This window comes from Dendropsophus ebraccatus, chromosome 4 (genome assembly GCF_027789765.1).
Source record: "Dendropsophus ebraccatus isolate aDenEbr1 chromosome 4, aDenEbr1.pat, whole genome shotgun sequence".
Lineage (NCBI taxonomy): Eukaryota > Metazoa > Chordata > Amphibia > Anura > Hylidae > Dendropsophus > Dendropsophus ebraccatus.
In genome coordinates this window covers 79,918,344-79,940,336 of record NC_091457.1, presented here as the reverse complement: position 1 = coordinate 79,940,336, position 21,993 = coordinate 79,918,344, and the positions used below count along the sequence as shown (strand labels likewise).

General features: G+C 43.6%; 1 protein-coding gene across 1 annotated transcript in view; it reads right to left on the bottom strand.

The window, feature by feature from the left end:
* PMFBP1 (polyamine modulated factor 1 binding protein 1) overlaps positions 1-21,993 on the bottom strand; it is a 147,061-nt gene that overhangs the window by 8,615 nt on the left and 116,453 nt on the right. Inside the window, exons 29-36 of the mRNA XM_069966124.1 lie at positions 19,114-19,303; positions 18,876-19,029; positions 18,637-18,804; positions 18,393-18,560; positions 8,908-9,075; positions 8,110-8,277; positions 4,784-4,951; positions 3,460-3,522 (exon numbers count right to left, since the gene is read on the bottom strand). Coding sequence (XP_069822225.1) covers positions 3,460-3,522; positions 4,784-4,951; positions 8,110-8,277; positions 8,908-9,075; positions 18,393-18,560; positions 18,637-18,804; positions 18,876-19,029; positions 19,114-19,303 — 1,247 coding nt within the window. The remainder of the gene's footprint in view (positions 1-3,459; positions 3,523-4,783; positions 4,952-8,109; positions 8,278-8,907; positions 9,076-18,392; positions 18,561-18,636; positions 18,805-18,875; positions 19,030-19,113; positions 19,304-21,993) is intronic.

The window sequence follows — 21,993 nt, the reverse complement described above, 5'->3', positions numbered from 1 at the left end:
CCCTCTGAGCATCTCCACTATTTGTCAAAAATATATTTTTATAAACTCCCATGCCGTATATAAATGATTTCTAACTATCCACCAGGGTGGTCTTTCTTCCCTAAGGCTACATTCACACATCTGTAGTGCAGCCAGTGACCGAAGACCACACTGTGAATGTGCACCTGTACTGCACTACATTGCCGCTTCATTAGCGAAGCGATCAGTGCCGCAAAATGTGGTCCGCATTACAACATGTCCTGGATCATGGCCCTGTACACACGTACGGACATGTGAATGGGGCCACTGAATACCATTGGTTCTATGTTCTGTCCGCAATTGCGGACAGAACAATGAACGTGTGAATGTAGCCTTAGTGGTCCTGGGCTGTACAGTGCTGTAATCTTGCCTCTCTGGGCCTGATTCCCAGTCTAGTAGCTTCCTTAAATCACAGAAAGACTGGTCTATACAGCCTGTACTGTGTCTGATGTCTTCTTTAGCCAGACATACACAGTACAGGTCGGCCTCTCTGTGAGGCAAGGAAGCTACTGCACTACAAATCAGGCGTGGTTACAGCGCAGTACAGTCCAGAACCCATGACTAGTTAGGGAAGAAAGACTGCCTATACATATGGTGCCTCACACGTAACGGATCCGCAGCGGATTTCTCGCTGCAAATTCGCAGCGAGATCCGCTGCAGATCCCTGCCCTGTACACTCTGGGCAGACAAACTTGCAGCGGGAGGGACATCCCACTGTGAGTTTGCCAGCAGTCCGCCCCATTAACCCCCTGCCGCCAAAGCGTATACATCACCTTCTCCACGCTCTGGCACCCTTAGAAATTACTTGTATACAGCGTGGGAGTTTATAAAAGTATGTTTTCAGCGTATAGTGGGCATGCTCAGAGGGAGTAAATATATGTTAGGAAAGTGTGTATGCAGCTTTATTAGCTATAGTTTTTAGGTTAAGAGCTAAAAATATAGTGATTGGTTCACTTTAAACAATCTTATATCCCTGGAATACTCCTCTAAAGGAATATTCCCATCTCAGCTGTCTTAAATAATCATGTAAGGCTTATCAAGTTAAATATTTTTCCAAATTTAACAAACTTGCTTCGTTTTCATCATATGTTCCTCTCTGCTTAAAGGGGTTATCCAGCACTACAAAAACATGGACACTTTCTTCCAGAAACAGCCCCACTCTTGTCTCCAGTTTGGGCAGGGTTTTTCTGCTCAGTTCCATTGAAGTGAATGGAGCTTAATTGCAAACCGCACCTGAACTGGAGACAAGAGTCGAGTTGTCTCTGAAAGAAAGTGGCCATGTTTTTGTAGCACTGGATAACCCCTTTAACAGCTCATATAAGTTACAGACCACCACTGGGCTCTGGCTGGTGTATACATGTACAAAGATATTGGAGGAGTTTTATCAACAGTATAGGCCGCTATTTTTTTGAAGTGGACAAGTCACAAAATTTTAGATGCGCAAAACTTTACGACTTGATATGCGCCGAACATGCCTGCTTCAGCTTACGTTGAAAGTAGGCATGATTTATAATGTGCGACTACCTAAAACAGTTGCACATGTAGCTCACACTGGCACCACATTAGGCGGTAAAATACATCACCTTTATTGTGGAGTTTGTTAGCTCTGTGGACTGGGAGCTCTGCGTCTGACTCACAGAGCTAAGAGGTTAAGTAGTGATGTAATAACATCACAACTTACCTTCTGGCTGGGGCCGTACAGTAAGGAGCGGTGCATAGGCCACTGCTCCAGACTTTACAGGAGCAGGGAAACCCCTTATATAGCTGGGATTTCCTGCTCTATAGAGTTTCCCACCCAAGAGCAGAAAGCTCCTGCTTTTAAGCAGTCTAGCCTGACTCCCAGGAGCTTAACCCCTAAGGGCTGGACTGTACTCTTAGTGCACCTTTGCCAGCAAGGGCAGATACAGTGCGCTTTGTATGGGGAGTGGTATCATGCTTACCATCCTCTTGGCTCAGCGCTTCTTTCTTTACCAGAGCTGGCACATTGAGTGCCCTGTGTGCTGGGTTGGCAGCTGTATAATGCACTGCCAATCAGCGACTGCATTGGGGTCCCTCCTCAGCGGATTATACAGCAGCCAACCAGGTCTGATAAATGAAAGAAGAGGTGAGCCAAGAAGATGGTAAGTATAACAACCCGCCTAAAGCAAGTAAAGTGTGGGCGCTTAGCCAACCCTTAGACACTAAGCAGTGATATGTAGACATCACTGCATAATGTTGCTGACAGCTTCCCCGACTTGCTTGGCTGAGTGCAGTGTGCCCATACCAGCAAGTAAGGGGTTTTGTGGGGATGCACGCAACCCCTTACTTGCTGGATTTATCAAGTGGAGGAGCAGCACCAGACACACACCCCTGCTTAGTGTCTTGCCCCTCCCTTCATTTGTATTAACCCCTTACTTGCTGGTGTGGGAACAGAGGTTTTTTTTTTTATTGTGGTTTATTTATTCAGATACCCATATCCAGGAGATTACATCACATTAAAATAAAATGGATGTGTGTGGGGGGTGTTATTAAAAAAAAAATAATAATAATTCTTAGTGCATTGTATTTGTTTACAAGCTTAATAAAGTCTAATATACATCACCCATTGCCAATTCAGGGCTTAGTGTTAGCTAGCAAACTGTACTGGGAAGAGTCAGGTACCAGTAGTCCTGGAGTGTCAAAGAATGGTGCTTTTGGACTGGGTGGAAGCAGGCTGGTATTTTTAGGTTGGGGAGAGCCAAAATAAAAGGCCCTTCCCAACCTTAGTAGGCTGTTGCTGTTGTTTTTTTTTTTTTTTTTAATCCAACTGAGCCATTTCACTTTACACCATGTTTGATAAATCTTCCCCATTATATATAAATTTGTATACTATAGCTATATATATATACACACATACACACACCAGTCAGACCACTGTTTTTAGAGCAGAGCGGTGTTCTGTATCCTAGACCATAAATTGTCAACAAGAGGATCAACTTTCTATATTATTAAAGGGGTAGTGCGGCGCTAAGAAATTATTTACAAAATAACACACATTACAAGGTTATACAACTCCCGAAGATTACGTCGTTGACAGAAGATCGGGGACGGGGACGGGGACGACGTGCGTCAGATATGTATGGTACACTACAGTTCCGGGTCCACGTGCGGGGTGGGGGCGATTCACATACATAAACATACATTACAAAGTTGTGTGTTATTTTGTGAATAATTTCTTAGCGCCGCACTACCCCTTTAATCGATGGTTATTTTAGGAAACTGAACTGCCCATACAAAAAGACCTTCAGTGTATTCAATGTGTGACACTGACATTAGGGCTGTAAGCTCCAATGGACAGAGACAAGATCATTTCCACACCTGTGGGAACCAGCCCTACAGTGACAAAGAACACTAATCTTAATGGGGACTATGGGTAACACAATGCTTATTAATCTTATGTGTTAATAATATATGATTACCCACCTCACTGGTGGCTGCATTGTATTTTTGTTTCAGCTGGTTCAATGTGTTCTGCAGGCCGTCTTTCTGGGGAAGCAAAAACACAACATTTGATGCATTGTATGACCTAAGTTTACCTTACACAAACCATCTGTTTCGCAGAAGCTTGGAAAAGGATGGTAGGATCACTGGTTCTGCAACAGGTGGGACATACCAATTACCAAAACCATTATACAGGGGGTTGACAAAATAACTAGAACACCCCTATTTTCACACTATTAAGTAAAACTCCTGGCACACTTTCATTAAAAGTGCGATAACGCACCCCTTTTTTTGTTACATCTCTGTAGATAAACTATTTACTTGTGCTCTTCTAAAAATCTGTAAATTTGCTATGTCAGACTAAACAGAATTGCAAAGAATGATTGTTAGTTCACTACATTTTACCTAATTTCTGTATGCAAAGCCGAGCAAAACATCTGCACACAGAAGAAGCTGTGGTCATCGAATTGTAGCAAAGAATTACTGCAGAGAGTTTAATGCATGATTAGAGAGGTTTTCTGGGCAAAATAAATTGATAAGCTATCCACAGTATAGCTCTTCAACCTCTGATTGGCACCCCCACCAATCAGCTGTTCAGCACCAGCACTACACAGTGAACGGGGTCAGAAGATACCCTTTTACGGCTGAACTTTGGCCAGTCCTGAAAGGGTTAAGGGCAATAACAATCATTCCCTTTCAGAACACTATCAGGTCTGACATGACATACTGTATAAGGCAGGGTTCACACTGCATTTTTGCAGTCCATTTAACACATCCATTTTTAAATAGTTACTTATATGTCCCGTTTACACTACCCGAGATGTCAAGAGGGAAGAAGAGTGGAGGCGCACAATTGAAGGCAGGATTTGGTTCCGAGTAAACGCGAGGGGTTTCTGCACGGAATCTCAGAGCTGATAATGTAGTGTGAACTGGCCCTTATTGTGCAAAAACTTGGTCAACCACGTTTTTGTCTACACTTAAAAAAAGGGGAGAAAAGTATCCGTTTTGATCCAAATTTTCTATAATGGAAGTCAATGGAAAAATGGATTCAAACAGATTGCACACAATTACATCCATTTTTTTCATCCCCCTCCCAATAAAACAAATACATTAAACAGACTGCAAAAATGCAGCGTGAACCCAGCCTAACCATAAAACATATGTATTTGTGGAACAGAACAAGTAATAAAAGTTCATTATTGATGATATGTCACCAGTGATTGTGGGTGTGTCAGGAGAAGTTCAACAGGACTATGTAAAAAGAGGGGTGTCCTAGTTATTTTTAAGATGTTAAGATGTTCTTTACCTCTCTTCCTTCAGTTTTTAGTTTTTCCATGACAACTGTGAGCTGTTCCTGCAGCTGCTTTATATCCTCTTCCCTCTGCCTCAGCTCTTGTGCATGTTCCTGGTGAAGCCTCTGCCAGTGCTGCAGTTGGTTACCAAGATCTTTCAGGCGACTTTCATATGCCTCTGCCTACAACACAATTAAAGTAACAGTAACTAAGGAGCAGAGTCACAGAAGTAGGACTTAAAAGCCATGGACACCTTTTGAATGCATTTTCAATTCTTGCTTTGTACTTATACAAAACATTGTCCTCACAGAACTGGATTGACCACTTTCACTTGTTCAGTCCCTAGTTGTGTCCCATTCAGAGCAAAGTGCCTCTCTGCCTTATTTTCTTAAAGGAGAACTCCAGGAAAATGTAAAAATCCTGGGCTGGCAAGGTGTGCAGGAAACATAATAAAGTAATTAAGATTACCCGTCCCCATGCTCCCACAGCATCACTACTCACAGATCCCTGCCGGTCTCCTTCAGGTCTTGCAACGTCATGTCCTGGCTCAAAAATGCCCGCTATGCCAGTCAGTGACTGGGTCGGGATATCCCAGTGGTTATTTCTAGCTGGGATGTGATGATGCAGAAAGCAGTGAGAAACTGGAGACCAGCAGCTGTCAGTGAGATGGTGGCGCAGCGCTGCACTGCGGGGTCACAAGTATGGTTAACCATAACTTCTTTATTGTGCTTGTGCTCCCCAACCCAGGATTTTTACACTTCTTCAGAATTCTCCTTTAACCCGCCATGGAGTCGCTAAGGGTGATCACTCTCTATACTGCGCTGCTCCTGGCTGCTGTCAGCAGCTGGGGACCGCAGCTAACAGCCAGCACAGAGTGGTCTGTGTTGCCGGCTATATTAACTGCTTAAACGCCAGTGTCAATTCTGACAGCGGCATTTAAACAGTATTAATGCCTGTCACTTGTGGTTCGGTGGCCTGTTCAGCTCCCTTTGTTCCCTTCAGGCCTCAGTTGCTGCTGCAGCTCGGCGATAGCTACAGGCTGCTGAAAGTGCCAAGAACATAGATCAATGCAGTATAAATATTGACTTGAACTCTATAAGCAATCATGGTATTGCTCATAGAAGTTCCTTAGAGGGACTACAAAGTGTAATAAATTTGTGCGGAAGTGCACAAACTAGTAAATTATTATGCAAAAAGGCTGATTTTTGGTCACATCACATCCCAGAAAAAAGCGATCGAAAATTCACATATATGCAAGTGTGGTACCGAATCCTTAAATAGTCTTGTAGACCAAAAATAAAAGCTTAATGAGGGTCACTTTTATTTATTTTAAAGTTTAAATTTTTTTATGTAGAAAAAAAATAAATAAAAGCTATATAAATTGGGTATCTATGTTATCATACTGGTTTGAGGAATATAGATAACATGTCAGTTTTACCAGAAGGCAAACGGTGTAAACACAAAACCCACCCGATATTAGAAAAATAGCATTTTTTCCAATTCCATCTCGCAAATTCTCATTAAATATGATAATGATAAAATTAATGATAATAAATATGAGGATTTAAAAAATTACAGGCTTTAAATTTTGTGGCTCAGCACTTTAATCTGTGATAGGTAATAAGCATATAATTGCCAGGTGTTCCCTCTACTGATCACAAGAACTAGGTCACAAGTCTTTTATTTGAGTGGAGCAACAGTCAAGCAAGTAGTGGCACTCTATTAACCCCTTAAAGACTGGGCCTGAAATGGCCTGAAGGACCTGGTCAATTGTCACTTTTGCGTTTTCGTTTTTTCCTCCTGGCCTTCTAAGTCCCATAACCCTTTTATTTTTCCACCTACAGGGCCATGTGAGGGCTTGTTTTTGTCAGAAAACAGGTGTTCTTTGTAATCTTTCAATCTGCCATAAAATGAATGACTGAACCCCCAAAATATCACTTATGGTGTGAATTTGGTTCAAAAAATGTGATTCTGCTAATTTTTTATTTTTTTTTTTCTGGGGGGCGGGGGGTCATATTTATGTAATGCACTTTACGGTATATCTGACATTTTTTTCTTTATTCTATAGGTCAGACTGAATACAACTATATGCATTACATGTTACATAGGTTTTCTAATGTTTTACTATTTTTATTAGCAGTAAAACTTTTTTTTTTTTTGCAAATAGGTATATTTAAAATTGCCCTATTGTGACTCTTATAGCGCTTTTATTTTTTCACCTATGGGGCTGTATGGGGTGTAATTTTTTGTGCCAGGATCTCTAGTTTTTATTAGTAACATTTTTTTCTGGATTGGATGTATTGATCACTTTTTTACCACTTTTTGTTCATGCCGTTCACAGTGCGGGAATAATACTGTTTCATTTTAATAGATTGGACAATAATGCACACTACAGAATATTATATGTTAATTAACCTTATTATTTTTATGTGCTTTATGTATAAAATGTGAAGCAGGGGTGATTTTCACTTTTATTGGGCAAGGGGCTTTGGGACATTTATTAAAACTTTTATTAATTTTTATTTTTACACTTTGAGGCTGGGTTCACACACAGTATATTTCAGTCAGTATTGTGGTCCTCATATTGCAACCAAAACCAGGAGTGAATTGAGAACACAGAAAGGCTATGTTCACACAATGTTGAAATCGAGTGGATGGCCGCCATTTAGTGGCAAATATTTGCTGTTATTTTAAAACAACGGCTGTTATATTGAAATAATGGCCGTTATTTACTGTTATATGGCGGCCATCCACTCAGTTTCACCATTGTGTGAACAGATCCTTTCTGTGTTTTCAAGCCACTCCCAGTTGAGGTTGCAATATGAGGACCACAATACTGACAAATATACTGTGTGTGAACCCGGCCTTATAGTCCCATTAGGGGACTTTTACATCAATATATTAGATTGAATAAACTGATCACTGCTATGCCATAGCATAGCAGGGATCAGTATAATCTGCAATCTTGTAATAGAGCCTGTCTGTGGCTGACTATCAGAAGATCAGAGGTAAGGAGTATACCTCCGGCAGTCAGGCAGTGCGATCGTTAAGTGAAGGGAGATGCTCCTGTCAACTACACTTAAAGTCCGCGATCGCTGTTGAGGGATAGGGCCTGGCTGCTGATAGCAGCTGGTCCTCACCCGCTATGGAGCTAGCTCAGCTCCTGAGCCCGCTCCATAGCCCGAAACCGCGGCTCTTCTCGCTCTTTTCTTGTGATTGAATGGCGTCCCAGCTGTTGGAACTCCAGCAGTTATATGCTTACCACCTCTCCAAGCAATAACTAATAAATGCTTGTGATCCAACTCCTCTAGTTCTATATGTTTTGATAACCCATACTCACCTCTTGCTCCTTCTGTCTTTGTAGATCGCGTAGAGATCTCATCTCTGTACTCAGTCTGCATATTCGCTCCTCTTTGGCTGCACTGTCTTGCTCTATTTCTGCCTTCCTCTGCTGTGTGCGCTGTAGTTCATTCCTTAGAGAAGACAGTTCTCGGTTCCGTTCACTTAACTGCTCAAGACACAATTGCATCTTAAAAATACCCATTATATTCAAAGAACTGAATTAAAGGGGTATTTCTCCAAACCATTTTTGCATTAAAAATTAGCCCATAGTTTTCCATAATAAGTGTCTATTAGTAATTTTCTAAAGTTTTGTTGGGCAATAACATATCATGTAGTAACGACAGCAGTGGGAAGTAAAGAAAGCTAAGGGGGCAAGTACAAATGGAACAATCAGGGAGAAGCACTGCATGATGGGAAATGTAGTTTCCTGTCTGGGGCCATCTTGGATATAGATAGGCTTTTATAAAATCTTGTAACCCAGGAACAGCAGTAGCTAGAAAGACAGGGGATGGCTCAAAATACTCGGGGGACTTTGTAAGTAAGACCAGCTAGGTTTGGGAGAATTTCATTTTTTTAGCTCTTGGGTGGAATACTCCTTTAAGTATGAATTTCAAAGACATTTCTTTGGCATTATAAGACAAGTTATATGATCATCAATGTTGGTAAAAATGCAATAGAATATTGGATTATATAACATTTTTGACTGTGACGCCTGCAACAGACATAACAATTAGTATTTAATATTGCTTTAAAATACTCAACAGTTGTCCTTTAAACAAACTTATGAAAGGGCTACCTGTTCTCTAGTTTCCCGTAGACTGGCCTGAGTCACTGCGACTTGGTTCTTGAGCTCCTGTAGACACTCTTGTGCAGCACTTAGCTCTTGACTCCTTCCCCTTACAGTTTTTTGTGCTGCCTCTTCCTCTGAGCGCAGTCGTATCAAAGATTCCTCCAAACGCTTAGACTGGAGATCGATGAGAAGTAGTTAGACTAGGTTTGCACCCCTTAAACACCCCACAAAAAACACACACACACACCACCGCTAACGCCATTTTTCAAAAAACACCAGTAAGCTCTTTCATATCTCTCTTAAAACGGATTATTTTTTATGATCATTCCTTTTATTTATTTTTATATGTGTTAAAGTCTATTGCAATAAAAATAAATAAATAAATTACAAACTGGATCGTTCAACACATCGCCGGCAGTATCCTGTTTCTACAGACTTGCATTGTACAAAAACAGATATGTCAGGCTCTTATAACTCATAACTCTTTTTTTTCCAGAAATCAGTAGTATAAATGATTTTAAGAAACTCTATAATAGTTTTTATGTCTTTCTGTACTCAAAAAGCAATCTCCCAGCCTCCCCCCCTTACTTCTTATCTGTGCATTATCAGGCAAATCCGTCTTTATACAGAGAAGCCAGTGAAGACGGGTTCTGCTCTCTCCATTATATCCCCATGGAGGGGGAAGGGGCCAAGGGAGATGAGTGAGCAGGAAGAAGAGACATGAAGGTCAGCTGTTTGTAGACTGTCTGGGCACCTAAAACGCTGGATTCAGGGGTCAGAAAGGTCAGTGCTTATCTAGGAACTTGCTGAGAGAAGATTGCAGAGTGCTGTGCTGTGCAGGACTGCTCCGTGCTCACTCACTCCTCTCAGCCCCTCCCCTCTCCATAGACACATAATGGACACAGAAATCCTGCTTCTTCTGATGTGAGGGGGGTCTAGGAAAACAGCTTTCAGTACAGAAGGAAACTAAATAAAACCTATTACAGAGAAAAATGACCCTGAAATGACTGTTACGCTTTAAAGGCACTCAGGTCTGGCGCTTACAGAAAGATCAGAATAAAGACCATAAAATCTGCAGTAAAACTTAAAAAAATATATTCATATAGAATAATTAGAATAATAGTATAAAGTATAAAATGATTACATATAGTATAAAGCATGAATAGTTATTCTACACATGCCACAGATTCACACACTGTGTAAAACAGAAACTGGTGTAAACTGTCCAGAGCAACCAATGACAGCTTAGCTTTCATTCTACTAGAACTGAGCTGTGATTGGTTGCTATGGGCAGTTTATGCCAGTTTGCATTTTACACATTCTGATAAATCTGGGCCAATTTGTGTACATTTTCTTTTAATAATAATCTTTTTGTGTCTTGATACTATTTATTTTGTCTCTATCTTTCTGTTACTCTGTATAGCCAACTATATATTCTCCAATGTATATATTTCAGACAGAAGAAGCAGAAATCCATAACCATATAATGTGTGTGTGTGTGTGTGTGTATTTTTAACATTAGCACTAATGATGAATTGATATATGCTCAGTAAATGGAATGTCACAGGTGTTACATTCCGTGTACAGTACAGGGCTTTCAAAGCCCCATAAGCATATGCAAGATGGGCAGGCAGTAACAAAACTGCTTAAAGTGTACCTGCCGTTATAAAAAAAGAAAAAACAAACTTATGATATACAGATCGGGAGATAGAGCGGGGAGAGGACCGCAGCTGCATTGTGTCCACTCCCCACTCTCAGTTAAAAAAAAAAAAAAAAAAAAAAGGTGAGCTCCATGGGAGCTTATTATAAATCAGACTTTTTTTTTTATTCAGAGCGTTTCTTCTCCCAGCTCTGTCTCCCGATCAGTAAGGGTCTGAACACTCAGACCTGGACCGATCAAAACTTTTGTCATAGATACGTTTCAAAAGTTTTTAGAACCACAGTAAACTTTAACCAAATTGGTGCCGAATCAGTTGCAATTCCTATGGAGTGTCCAGCAGGGGGTGCACTATATATAGAAGTCCATGACTACCATTGACTTCTATATATATCTATCTCTCTATCTATCTATAGTGTGCCCCCTGCTGGACACTCTATGGATTCAATGGATGTCTATGTAAAAATGTAATGTAATGTACAGTATGTTTTTGATTGAATACATTTATGGAATAGTTTGGGGAGCAAGTGTCCTTGCTCCCCTAAAGTATTCCATAAATGTATTCAATCAATACATTTGGAGGGCACCGAGCAGGAAAGGAGAGCGGTGCCTGTGCATCTAACTACCTCCCACCTCCCTCCCTGCTCGGTGCTGGACACATATACACTGTACTACTCCTCCAATGGGGGAGTAGTACCAGGGCCGATCACCAGCATCCTCCCCTCTGTACTACTACTCCCATCATGTGCTCATAGTATGAGCAGATGATGGGGGAGTAATAGCAGGGCCATCACCAGCATCCAGCCACTGCACAGCCCACACGACCAGCATCCCCCTAACTAGCCCCCCCCCGTCACCACTGCTGCCGCTGCAGCACATCCCCTTATATTACCAGCATCCCCCCCAACCAGCCCCCCACCGTCGCCGCTGCAGCACGTCCCCTTACATTACCGGCATACCCCCAACCAGCTGCCGTCGCTTCTGCTCCAAGCTCACTGCCGCTTCTGCTCCAAGCTCACTGCCGCTTCTGCCGACTCGTTTCCTGATGTCCCCCTGGCAGCTCTCATCATCCGCTGACAGGGGGACATCAGGAACGAGTCAGCAGGAGGCAGGAGCGGCAGTTAGCTTGGAGCAGAAGCGGCGGTGGCTGGTTGGGGGATGCCAGTAATGAAAGAGGACGAGCAGCAGCAGCGGCGAAGGAGGGGGGCTGGTTGGGGGGATGCTGAGGATGTGCTGCAGGGGGGCTGGTTGAGGGAATGCTGGTCATGTGGGCTGTGCAGCGGCGGGATGCTGGTGATGGCCCTGGTACTACTCCCCCATCATCTACTCATACTATGAGCACATGATGGGAGTAGTGGTACAGTGTATGTGGAGGCGCCAGTGGGGTTGGGGGGGATGTTGGTGATGGGGATCGCCTTGGTACTACTTCCCCATCATCTGCTCATACTATGAGCAGATGATGGGAGGAGTAGTACAGTGTATATGTGTCCAGCACCGTGCAGGGAGGGAGCGGGCAGGTAGTTAGATGCACAGGCACCTCTCTCCCTCCCTGCTCGGTGCCCTCCAAATGTATTGACTGAATACATTTATGGAATACTTTGGGGAGCAAGGACACTTGCTCCCCAAAGTATTCCATAAATGTATTCAATCAAAAACATACTGTACATTACATTACGTTTTTACATAGACATCCATTGAATCCATAGAGTGTCCAGCAGGGGGCACACTATATATTATATAAATATATATATAGAAGTCAATGGTACTCATTGACTTCTATATATAGTGCGCCCCCTGCTGGACACTCCAAGGGAATTACAACTGATTCGGAAAGTCACGTTTTTTGACAGAATTGTAACACTCCATGATCTACTAAATTAGGAGAAATAACAGTATATGTGCATTTACCATAATTAATGTACAATAGGAATTTGTCTAACTTTCCATAAGTAGTAATATATTAAAAAATGCGGTTCAGGGAAGAAACAGAGTGCTGCACCTCACACCTATGGCTGGTACTAGTGCCGCTAGGCTAAATAAAAAACACATCAGAATTTTGTGTATGAATTGATCAAGCCATACTGCCCCATGTACCATCGTGCAGGTATCTGATACACATGGGTCCCTACACTAAGTCCACACCGTGCCAGTCAGTGGCCACCAACCCCGCAGGCACGCACAGCCAGGGAACAGGGGCCATGGGACGGCCCTGCGACCCCCATGCCACAGGACCAGACCCAAAAACACCACACCAGAACCCGGCCAGCACCGCCGGTGGAGAAGGTCGCCCCCAAACAGCACAAGTCTGGATAAGGTATTACACTCACCATAGCTGCAGCAAACAGAATGGGAAAAAAACAGGAGGGTTTAAAACCATGTGCACTCAGGTGTCTCCTGCTAATTGCGGTCATGTGGGTCTCACCAGGAGGAGTGCAAAACACGGAGAAAAGAGAGAAACAAAATGCGGTTCAGGGAAGAAACAGAGTGCTGCACCTCACACCTATGGCTGATACTAGTGCCGCTAGGCTAAATAAATTAAAAAATACTTTGGGCCGGAGTTGTCCTTTAAGACAAACAGGATGTCAATACTCTCACTTCAGGTATATAAGCCTCCTTACATCAGGAACCAGTTATGAAACTTTAGGGTAAATTCACAAGGACGGATCTGCAGCGGATTTTACGCTGCAAATTTGCAGCGAAATCCACTGCAAATCCTATGCCGATGTCTTACAATGAGGATACACACTCGCAGCAGGATTTACATCCCACTGGGAGTATGTACGTGGCAGCGCCACATGAAGCAAGCTGGAGCATGTAAAGTATGCTCCAGCTGGCGGGGGGTTAATGGCGCTGTCACGTACATACTGGCAGCAAGTATGTACCGTCATTGAAAGTCATCAGCATAGGATCCGCTGCAGATTTTGCTGTGAATTCGCAGCGTAAAATCCGTTGTGGATCCGCCTGTCTGAATTTACCCTAACAAGCTTTATGCGATCTGAACAGATCTTAGAATTAATGAGAATGGTCCAAGAATCATCATGTTCTTATACATTTAGACATATTTAGAGGATCTAAGCACAGACTTCTTCAGTATCCAGCAGAAAAAAAAACATTTAACAAAAGAACAAGAAGGTCGGTATCATCCTTGACCTTAGTACACCTAAAGGAAAATCTGAAGGTTGAGTAATTAAAATCTAGTTCTATCACTATTTAACCCCTTCAAGACTAAGCCTATTTGGGCCTTAATGACCAGGCTCATTTTTCAAAATCTGACCTGTCTCACTTTATGCTCTTATAGCTCAGTGATGCTTTAACGTATGCTAGCGATTCTGAGATAGTTTTTTCGTCACATATGGCATTTTATATTAGTGGCAAAATTTGGTCACTACTTTGTGTGTTTTTTAAGAAAAACATCAAAATATCATGAAAAATTTAAAAAATTAGCATTTTATGAACTTTGAAATTCTCTGCTTCTAAAAAAAGAAAGTCGTATCACATAAATTAGTTACTAAGTCACATTACTGATATGTCCTCTTTATTCTGGCTTCATTTCATAAACATATTTTACTTTTTTAGGGTGTTACGGGGCTTAGAAATTTATCAGCAAATTACCACATTTTCGTAAAAGTTTCCAAAACTGATTTTTTTAGGGACCAGTTCTTATTTTAAGTTGATTTAGGAGGCTTGTATACTGGAAACCCCCATAAGTGACCCCATTTTGGAAACTACACACCTTAAAGAATTAATATAGGGGTATAATGAGCATTTTAACTCTACAGGGGCTGGAGCAAAGTATTCACCATTAGGCCGTAAAAAAATTGAAAATTAAAATTTTCCAATAATATATATGTTTAGATTAAAGTTTCTCATTTTAAAAAGGAACATGAGAGAAAAAGCACCCCAAAATTTGTAACGCAGGTTCTCCTGTGTGTGGTGACCATTTTGACCCAACAGGTATTGGAGGAAAGTATTCAAAATTGGCCAGTAAAAATTAAAAACTCAAATTTTTCCAATAATATGTTCATTTAGTTTGAAATTTCAAAATTTCACGAGGAACAGGAGAGAAAATGTACCCCAAAATCTGTAACGCAGGTTCTCCTGTGTACAACGGTACCCCATATGTGGGCATAAACCACTGTATGGGCACACAGCAGGGCTCAGAAGGGAAGGAGCGCCAATTTGCTGGAGCAAAACCGCAGCTAGTAATAGTTATTAGAATAGCGCAGTTACTAAAATACAATAAAGAAAATGAGATTACAGGTAACGTGGGGTGGTTACGGACAGCCTGGGGTGATTCCGGGTAATCTGGGGTGGATATGGACAACCTTGGGTGGTTACGGTGAACATGGGGTGGTTACGGGTAATCTGGGGTGAATACGGACAAACTGGGGTGGTTACGGTGAACATTGGGTGGTCACAGGCAACCTGGGGAGGTTACGGGCAATGTGGGGTGCATACGGACAACCTGCTGTGGTTACAGACAATCTGGGGTGGTTACAGACAATCTGGGGTGGTTACAGACAATCTGGGGTGGTTACAGACAATCTGGGGTGGTTACAGACAATCTGGGGTGGTTACAGACAATCTGGGGTGGTTACAGACAATCTGGGGTGGATATGGTCAACATGGGGTGGTCACAGGCAACCTGGGGTGGTTACAGGCAACCTGGGGTGGTTACAGGCAACCTGGGGTGGTTTTGGGCAACGTGGGGTGGATACGGACAACCTGCTGTGGTTACAGACAACCTGGGGTGGATACGGTCAACATGGGGTGGTCACGGGCAACCTGGCGTGGTTACGGGCAACCTGGGGTGGTTACAGGCAACCTGGGGTGGTTACAGGCAACCTGGGGTGGTTACAGGCAACCTGGGGTGGATACGGACAACCTGCTGTGGTTACAGACAACCTGGGGTGGTTACAGGCAACCTACTGTGGTTACGGTAAACATGAGGTGGTTACAGGCAACGTGGGGTGGTTACAGGCAACGTGGGGTGGTTACAGGCAATCTGGGGTGGTTACGGACAATCTGGGGTGGTTACGGACAATCTGGGGTGGTTACGGACAATCTGGGGTGGTTACGGACAATCTGGGGTGGTTACGGACAATCTGGGGTGGTTACGGACAATCTGGGGTGGTTACGGACAATCTGGGGTGGTTACGGACAATCTGGGGTGGTTACGGACAATCTGGGGTGGTTACGGACAATCTGGGGTGGTTACGGACAATCTGGGGTGGTTACGGACAATCTGGGGTGGTTACGGACAATCTGGGGTGGTTACGGACAATCTGGGGTGGTTACGGGCAATCTGGGGTGGTTACGGACAATCTGGGGTGGTTACGGACAATCTGGGGTGGTTACGGACAATCTGGGGTGGTTACGGACAATCTGGGGTGGTTACGGACAATCTGGGGTGGTTACGGACAATCTGGGGTGGTTACGGACAATCTGGGGTGGTTACGGATAAACTGAAGTGCTCATAGGTAATCTGAGGTGGGTACCTGTAATCTGACGTGGTTACGGGCAATCTGGAGGGGGTCATTGGCAATTTGGGGTGGTCAGTGGCATGGTGCGGTGGTCAGAGGCGACCTGCGGTGGTTGCGTGTAATCTGGGGGGTTACATGTAATCTGGCATGATTACGGCAACCTGCGGTGGTTACGGGCATCCTGGGGGGGTTACAGACAATCTGGCATTGTTACGGATAAACTGAAGTGCTTATAGGTAATCTGGGGTGGGTACATGTAATTTGGGGTGATTACGGACAATCTGGAGGGGGTCACGGGCAACGTGCGGTGGTTACGGGCAATGTGCGGTGGTTATGGGCAACGTGCGGTGGTTACGGGCAATGTGCGGTGGTTACGTGTACTCTGGGGGGTTATGTGCAATCTGACGTGATTACGGACAACCTGGGGGGGGTTACGGGCAACCTGTGGTGGTTACGGGTAATCTGGGGGGGTTAGGGGTAATTTGGGAGTAAACTGCAATTATTACTATAATAAAAAGTGTGTGTTTTATTTTTTTGTGTGTTTGTCACTTTTTGTACTTTACACAGTCATGTTCACTGTATTTCTATGATTACTGTGATGTTTTCTATCACAGTAATCATAGTTCACTGACAGAGACCAAATTAGTCTCTGTCACTTTAAATTTTCAGAGTTGGCTGGTTATGTAGCGCATGCGCACTTCATAACCAGCCAGGACACCGAAGAGGAAGGAGCTCCAGGATCAGGTAACGTATAAGGTATACTCTGTTCACAGCGATGGCGGCGGCCATCTTGGATCCGATGGCCGCCGGGGGAGGGGGGTTAGTGACTGGCTACTAGGGGGGGGGGGGCTGATCTGGGGTCTGAATCACCTATTTCATCTCCCCCCACCGTGGATTCACGGTGGGGGGAGATGAAAAGCACTGCAGCGCCGGCCCATTAGTGACCGACGTATCGGCGGTCACTAAGGGGTTAACTGCCGGGATCCGGGCTCGGCCCGGATCTCGGCAGTTGCGGCGGCTGCCCGGCTATCACTGACAGCCGGGCCCCGCCGGGGATGACAGGAGTGCAGCTCCTGCGCCCCTGTCATCCTGTGGACGTACCGGCACGTCCATCTGCAGGAACTACATGCAGATTTGGACGTGCCGGTACGTCCAAATGCGGCAAGGGGTTAACTAGCGCAGAAATGCTGTGTGTGAGGGGCTCCATACACATATCTCCTCTGTCATAAAAAAAACAGATGACAGAGGGGCTGTGCAATGGGGAAGGCTGGTACCCAGACCAGCCTTGCACCGAGGGCAGCTGCCCCCCTTGCTACCCCCCGGCACAGTACATTATAACTAATTGAGGGGGACACAGTGTATAGAATAAAATTTATTGAGGGCGGTATATAGTGTATTCTAAGTCATTTCCATGTGTACCAGTATTATATTCAAAGGGTGCAGTCAAACAAATTCTTTCCCCTGGGTGCAAGAAAACCCAGCTCGGCCTCTGAAGACAACTAATTATTATTATTTTTTTTATTTCATTGCTTTATTTAGTTTTCCAACATATAATAACCTTATACAACATATGATATATTATCACAATATCTCAACAACTTTACATATAAAACCCGAAAGAATTCAAACCCCTATCCCCCCCCCCCACCGCTGGGCAGGAAAAAAACAACTTATATGACCAAATCATTCTCTCCTTGTACTCTCATAATACTTTTCATATAGTGCACAACATCTTTCCCATTGAACTCTACACTGGGATCTTGCAGATAGCCAACTTCTAACCAGCAATAGTTTGACAATTATTATTATTATTATCTTGCTAAAGGTTTATATACATCACCATTTTCCTGCTGACAGGTCCACTTGGTTTTTATAATGATACAGCGGATAGGACTAACAGCACTGTTTCTACTTTTACAATCACCAAGCTTGGTAGTACAGTACAGCCTATGGAAGCTGTGCATACAGAAAAATTGGACACATGTAGTGTCTGAATAGCATGCATCTGGATACTAATAACCTGCATGCACCATATGTCCTAAGGTAGTAAAACTAGGAGAGTCACATGTATGGAAGGGTCTGGGAGTTCTTGTAGAAGACTACAGAACAGCAAGTCAGCAGAATACAGTCATGTATAAAAGAGGCAAAGACTCATGGGACAGGGACAAAATATTTCCACTCTGTAAAACATTAGTGTTGCTTTGTGCTGTTCAGTTCTGGTTCTGATATGGAGCATGGAGAAACTTAGTTATGAGGATAGAAACAAAATATTAAATTTGTTTAGTCTTGAGAAGGAACATTTAAGGGTGAACAGGATGAACTCATAACTTAGGTATAGAAATGACTACTACCTCCTTGGTCTGAGCCTGGATTTTCCGTTGTGTTTGCTGTAGAGCGCTCTTAGTGAGCTCCAGCTGGGCACAGTTGTCCTTGGCTTCTTCCTGAGCAGTCTGCCATCTTCTCTCTAGCTGAGTGTAACTGCCCTGCAAACTCTGTAGTGCACGATCCCTCTCTGCAAGCTGCACAAACAAAGTATAAGTGCTTGAATGCTACCTACCATCATTTATCAATAGGTGTCCATTTGTCTATACTCACCAAGCGGTCAGAGTGCTTCACTCTCAAACTCAACTCTTCCAACTCTCTTTGCAGTGTGCTCTCTCTTTCCTTGGCCCGGTGCTGCTGCTTTTGTAGTTCTTCGTGCCTTATTTGTTGTTCTTCCAGCTCTGATCTTAGCGATTGCTGAATTGTGATTTGTTCCTGTAGCTAATGGACATATTTCTGTCATTATGTGCTCCTTATAAAGGTATTCTAGAACTTCTATCACCTCTGCTTACCTCTTGCTGCAGTGCCCTGAGCTGTTCCTGCTCACCAGCCTGCTCCAGCTGCAGTTTGCTCAATGAATGCTGTAGTTTCAAAGCCTCTTGAGATGCAGCCTGATTTCTTTTCTTGGCCTCATTAAGCTCCAGTTTAAGTCGCTCTGCCAAAGTCCTGCTCATGCCAACAATACAGAGATTAGTGGACATATCAAGCAGTTTAATGGACAATATTTGGCAAAAAAAAAAAAAATTGTACCTGCATTGTTCCACTTCTTGGTCACTGGCATTAGCTCGCTCCCTCAGGGTACGCATCTCACTTTCCATCTTGCGCGCTTGCTGCTCCTGTCTCACAACTTCAGCAACACGCTCACTTAGCTGTTCTTGCGCACTTTGCAAGGCAGTTTCTACTAGTAAAGTTTTCTCCTCTTGACCTGCCAGGGCCTGCACTGTACACAAGATGACAGCCTGTTGTAAAAACTTTGTCTTTCTTAACTCCTTAGAGAATGTGTTAAAACACATTTTGGTGGTCACAAAGAAGCCTTATTCTGACACCTTTTTAAGGCAGGGTCAGAATAAAGTGGCATGGGTCTTCTGTGCAGGCATTCTAGAAGCTTAGCTGTCACATGACATATGGCTATGTTCATGGAATAATAAGGAATAAAACAGTTGTTTTCCACTAGAGTCAGGCTCTAGTTTCCGCTCTTGAATCAACCCTGTACTGCCCTGTCCCTACCCTAGACTTCGTTCAGAAAACTTCCTATCTCCTCTACCTAAGATGGTTGTGGGAGGGGAAAAGGGGTAGAAGAAAAAGAGAGAGAAAGATTTTTCATTTTTGGCTTAATAAGAAAATAAAAAAATGTGTACACTAAGGGAACCATGTGCCTGTAGACAGAGCTGGACAATTGTTGGTGGTCCTTGTAGATGCTGTCCCTTATGTGATTTTATTCCAGGACGCCAGCACCACAAGCCAACAGTACCAACCACTGAGCCACCATCAAAGTTAGTAATCAGCCCCTATCCTCCTCCACATTTACCTTCCCCTACCGCTGCTGCTTTTCCTGGGCTCAAATGTTAGCTGGGCCTTCAGGAACAGTGCTACAACCAATAATAGAACCATAAAAATGTTACCGGAAGATCATCAGATATGTTAAAAGTTTTACGTGGAAATGTGTCATCAAAAAATTACTTCTTGTTTAACCCCTTAGTGACCGCTGATACGGCTTTTTACGGCGGTCACTAAGGGTCCTTATTCTGCTGCCATCAACTTTTTACGGCGATAGCAGAGAATAAGGCTGCGGGGCCAGGACGGCCCCCACCCCATCCCCCCAGCTACCGGAGGTAGCTGAGGGGTTGGGGCAGTGTGTGGGGTCCGTCCCGCCCCCCCCCCCCAACCGACGATCGCCGCTATTAACGTTATAGCGGCGGTCGTCGGTAAAGGGGATTACCGATGCCGCCGCCGCCTTTCATCTCCCCCCGCCGTGAATCTACTGCGGGGGGAGATGAAATAAGTGTCCCCCAGACCTCAGATCAGCCCCCCCTAGTAGGGCGATCACTAACCCCCCTCCCCCGGTGGCCATCAGATCCAAGATGGCCGCCGCCATCGCTGTGAACAGACTAATGTCTGTTCACAGCGATGGAAAAGTTAAAATGAATGAAAACCCCATGCTCTCCGCCACCAGAGGTAGCGGAGAGCATGGGGCAGTCATCGGGGACCCCCCTGTGGGGTCCCGGTACAAGCGATCAGCTGTATATACTATATACCGCTGATCGCTTGTGCCATGTGCTCCAGGCACTTTTTATCCCCTGTCACCATGAATGATTGGTGACAGGGGATAAAAAGTGATGACCCCCCACCCAAGTCGCCCCCCACCCCCCCTGTCACCCCCGTCCCCCAGTCACCCCCCCTACCCCTTATACGTTACCTGATCCTGGAGCTCCTTCCTCTTCGGCGTCCTGGCTGGTTGTGAAGTGCGCATGCGCTCCACAACCAGCCAACTCTGAAAATTTTAAGTGACAGAGACCAATTTGGTCTCTGTCACTGAACTATGATTACTGTGATAGAAAATATCACAGTAATCATAGTAATACAGTGAAAATGAACGTGTAAAGTACAAAAAGTGACAAACATACAAAAAATAAAACACACACTTTTTATTATAGTAATAAGTGCAGTTTACTCCCAAATTACCCCTACCCCCCCCAGATTACCCCTACCCACCGCACGTTGCCCGTAACCACCGCACGTTGCCCGTAACCACCGCACGTTGCCCATAACCACCCCAAATTGCCAGTGACCCCCTCCAGATTACCTATAAGCACTTCAGTTTATCAGTAACAATCCCAGATTGTCTGTAACCCTTCCAGGTTGCACATAACCCCCCCCCAGGTTCCCTGTAATCACGCCAGATTACATGTAACCCCCCCAGATTTCTCTCATGTTCCTTTTGAAAATGAGAAACTAATCTAAACGTATATATTATTGGAAAATTTTAATTTTCCATTTTTTTACTGCCTAATTGTGAATACTTTCCTCCAGCCCCTGTAGGGTTAAAATGCTCATTATACCCCTAGATTAATTCTTTAAGGTGTGTAGTTTCCAAAAATGGGGTCACTTATGGGGGTTTTCAGGATACCAGACTTCTAAATTCATTTAAAAAAAGAACTGGTCCCTAAAAAAATCAGTTTTGGAAACTTTCATGAAAATGTGATAATTTGCTGATAAATTTCTAAGCCCCAAAACACCCTAAAAAAGTAAAATATGTTTACTAAATTATGCCAGAATAAAGAAGACATATTGGTAATGTGACTTAGTAACTAATTTATGTGCTACAACGTTCTTTTTTTTAGAAGTAGAGAATTTCAAAGTTCATAAAATGCAATTTTTTTATTTTTTTTTCATGATATTTTGATGTTTTTCACAAAAAACACACAAAGTAGTGACCAAATTTTGCCACTAACAAAGTGCCATATGTGACGAAAAAACAATCTCAGAATCGCTAGCATACGTTAAAGCATCACTGAGCTATAAGAGCATAAAGAGACAGGTCAGATTTTGAAAAATTAGCCTGGTCATTAAGGCCCAAACTAGCTGCAGCACGAAGGGGTTAACTCACATTTTAATGTTATACATATTTTT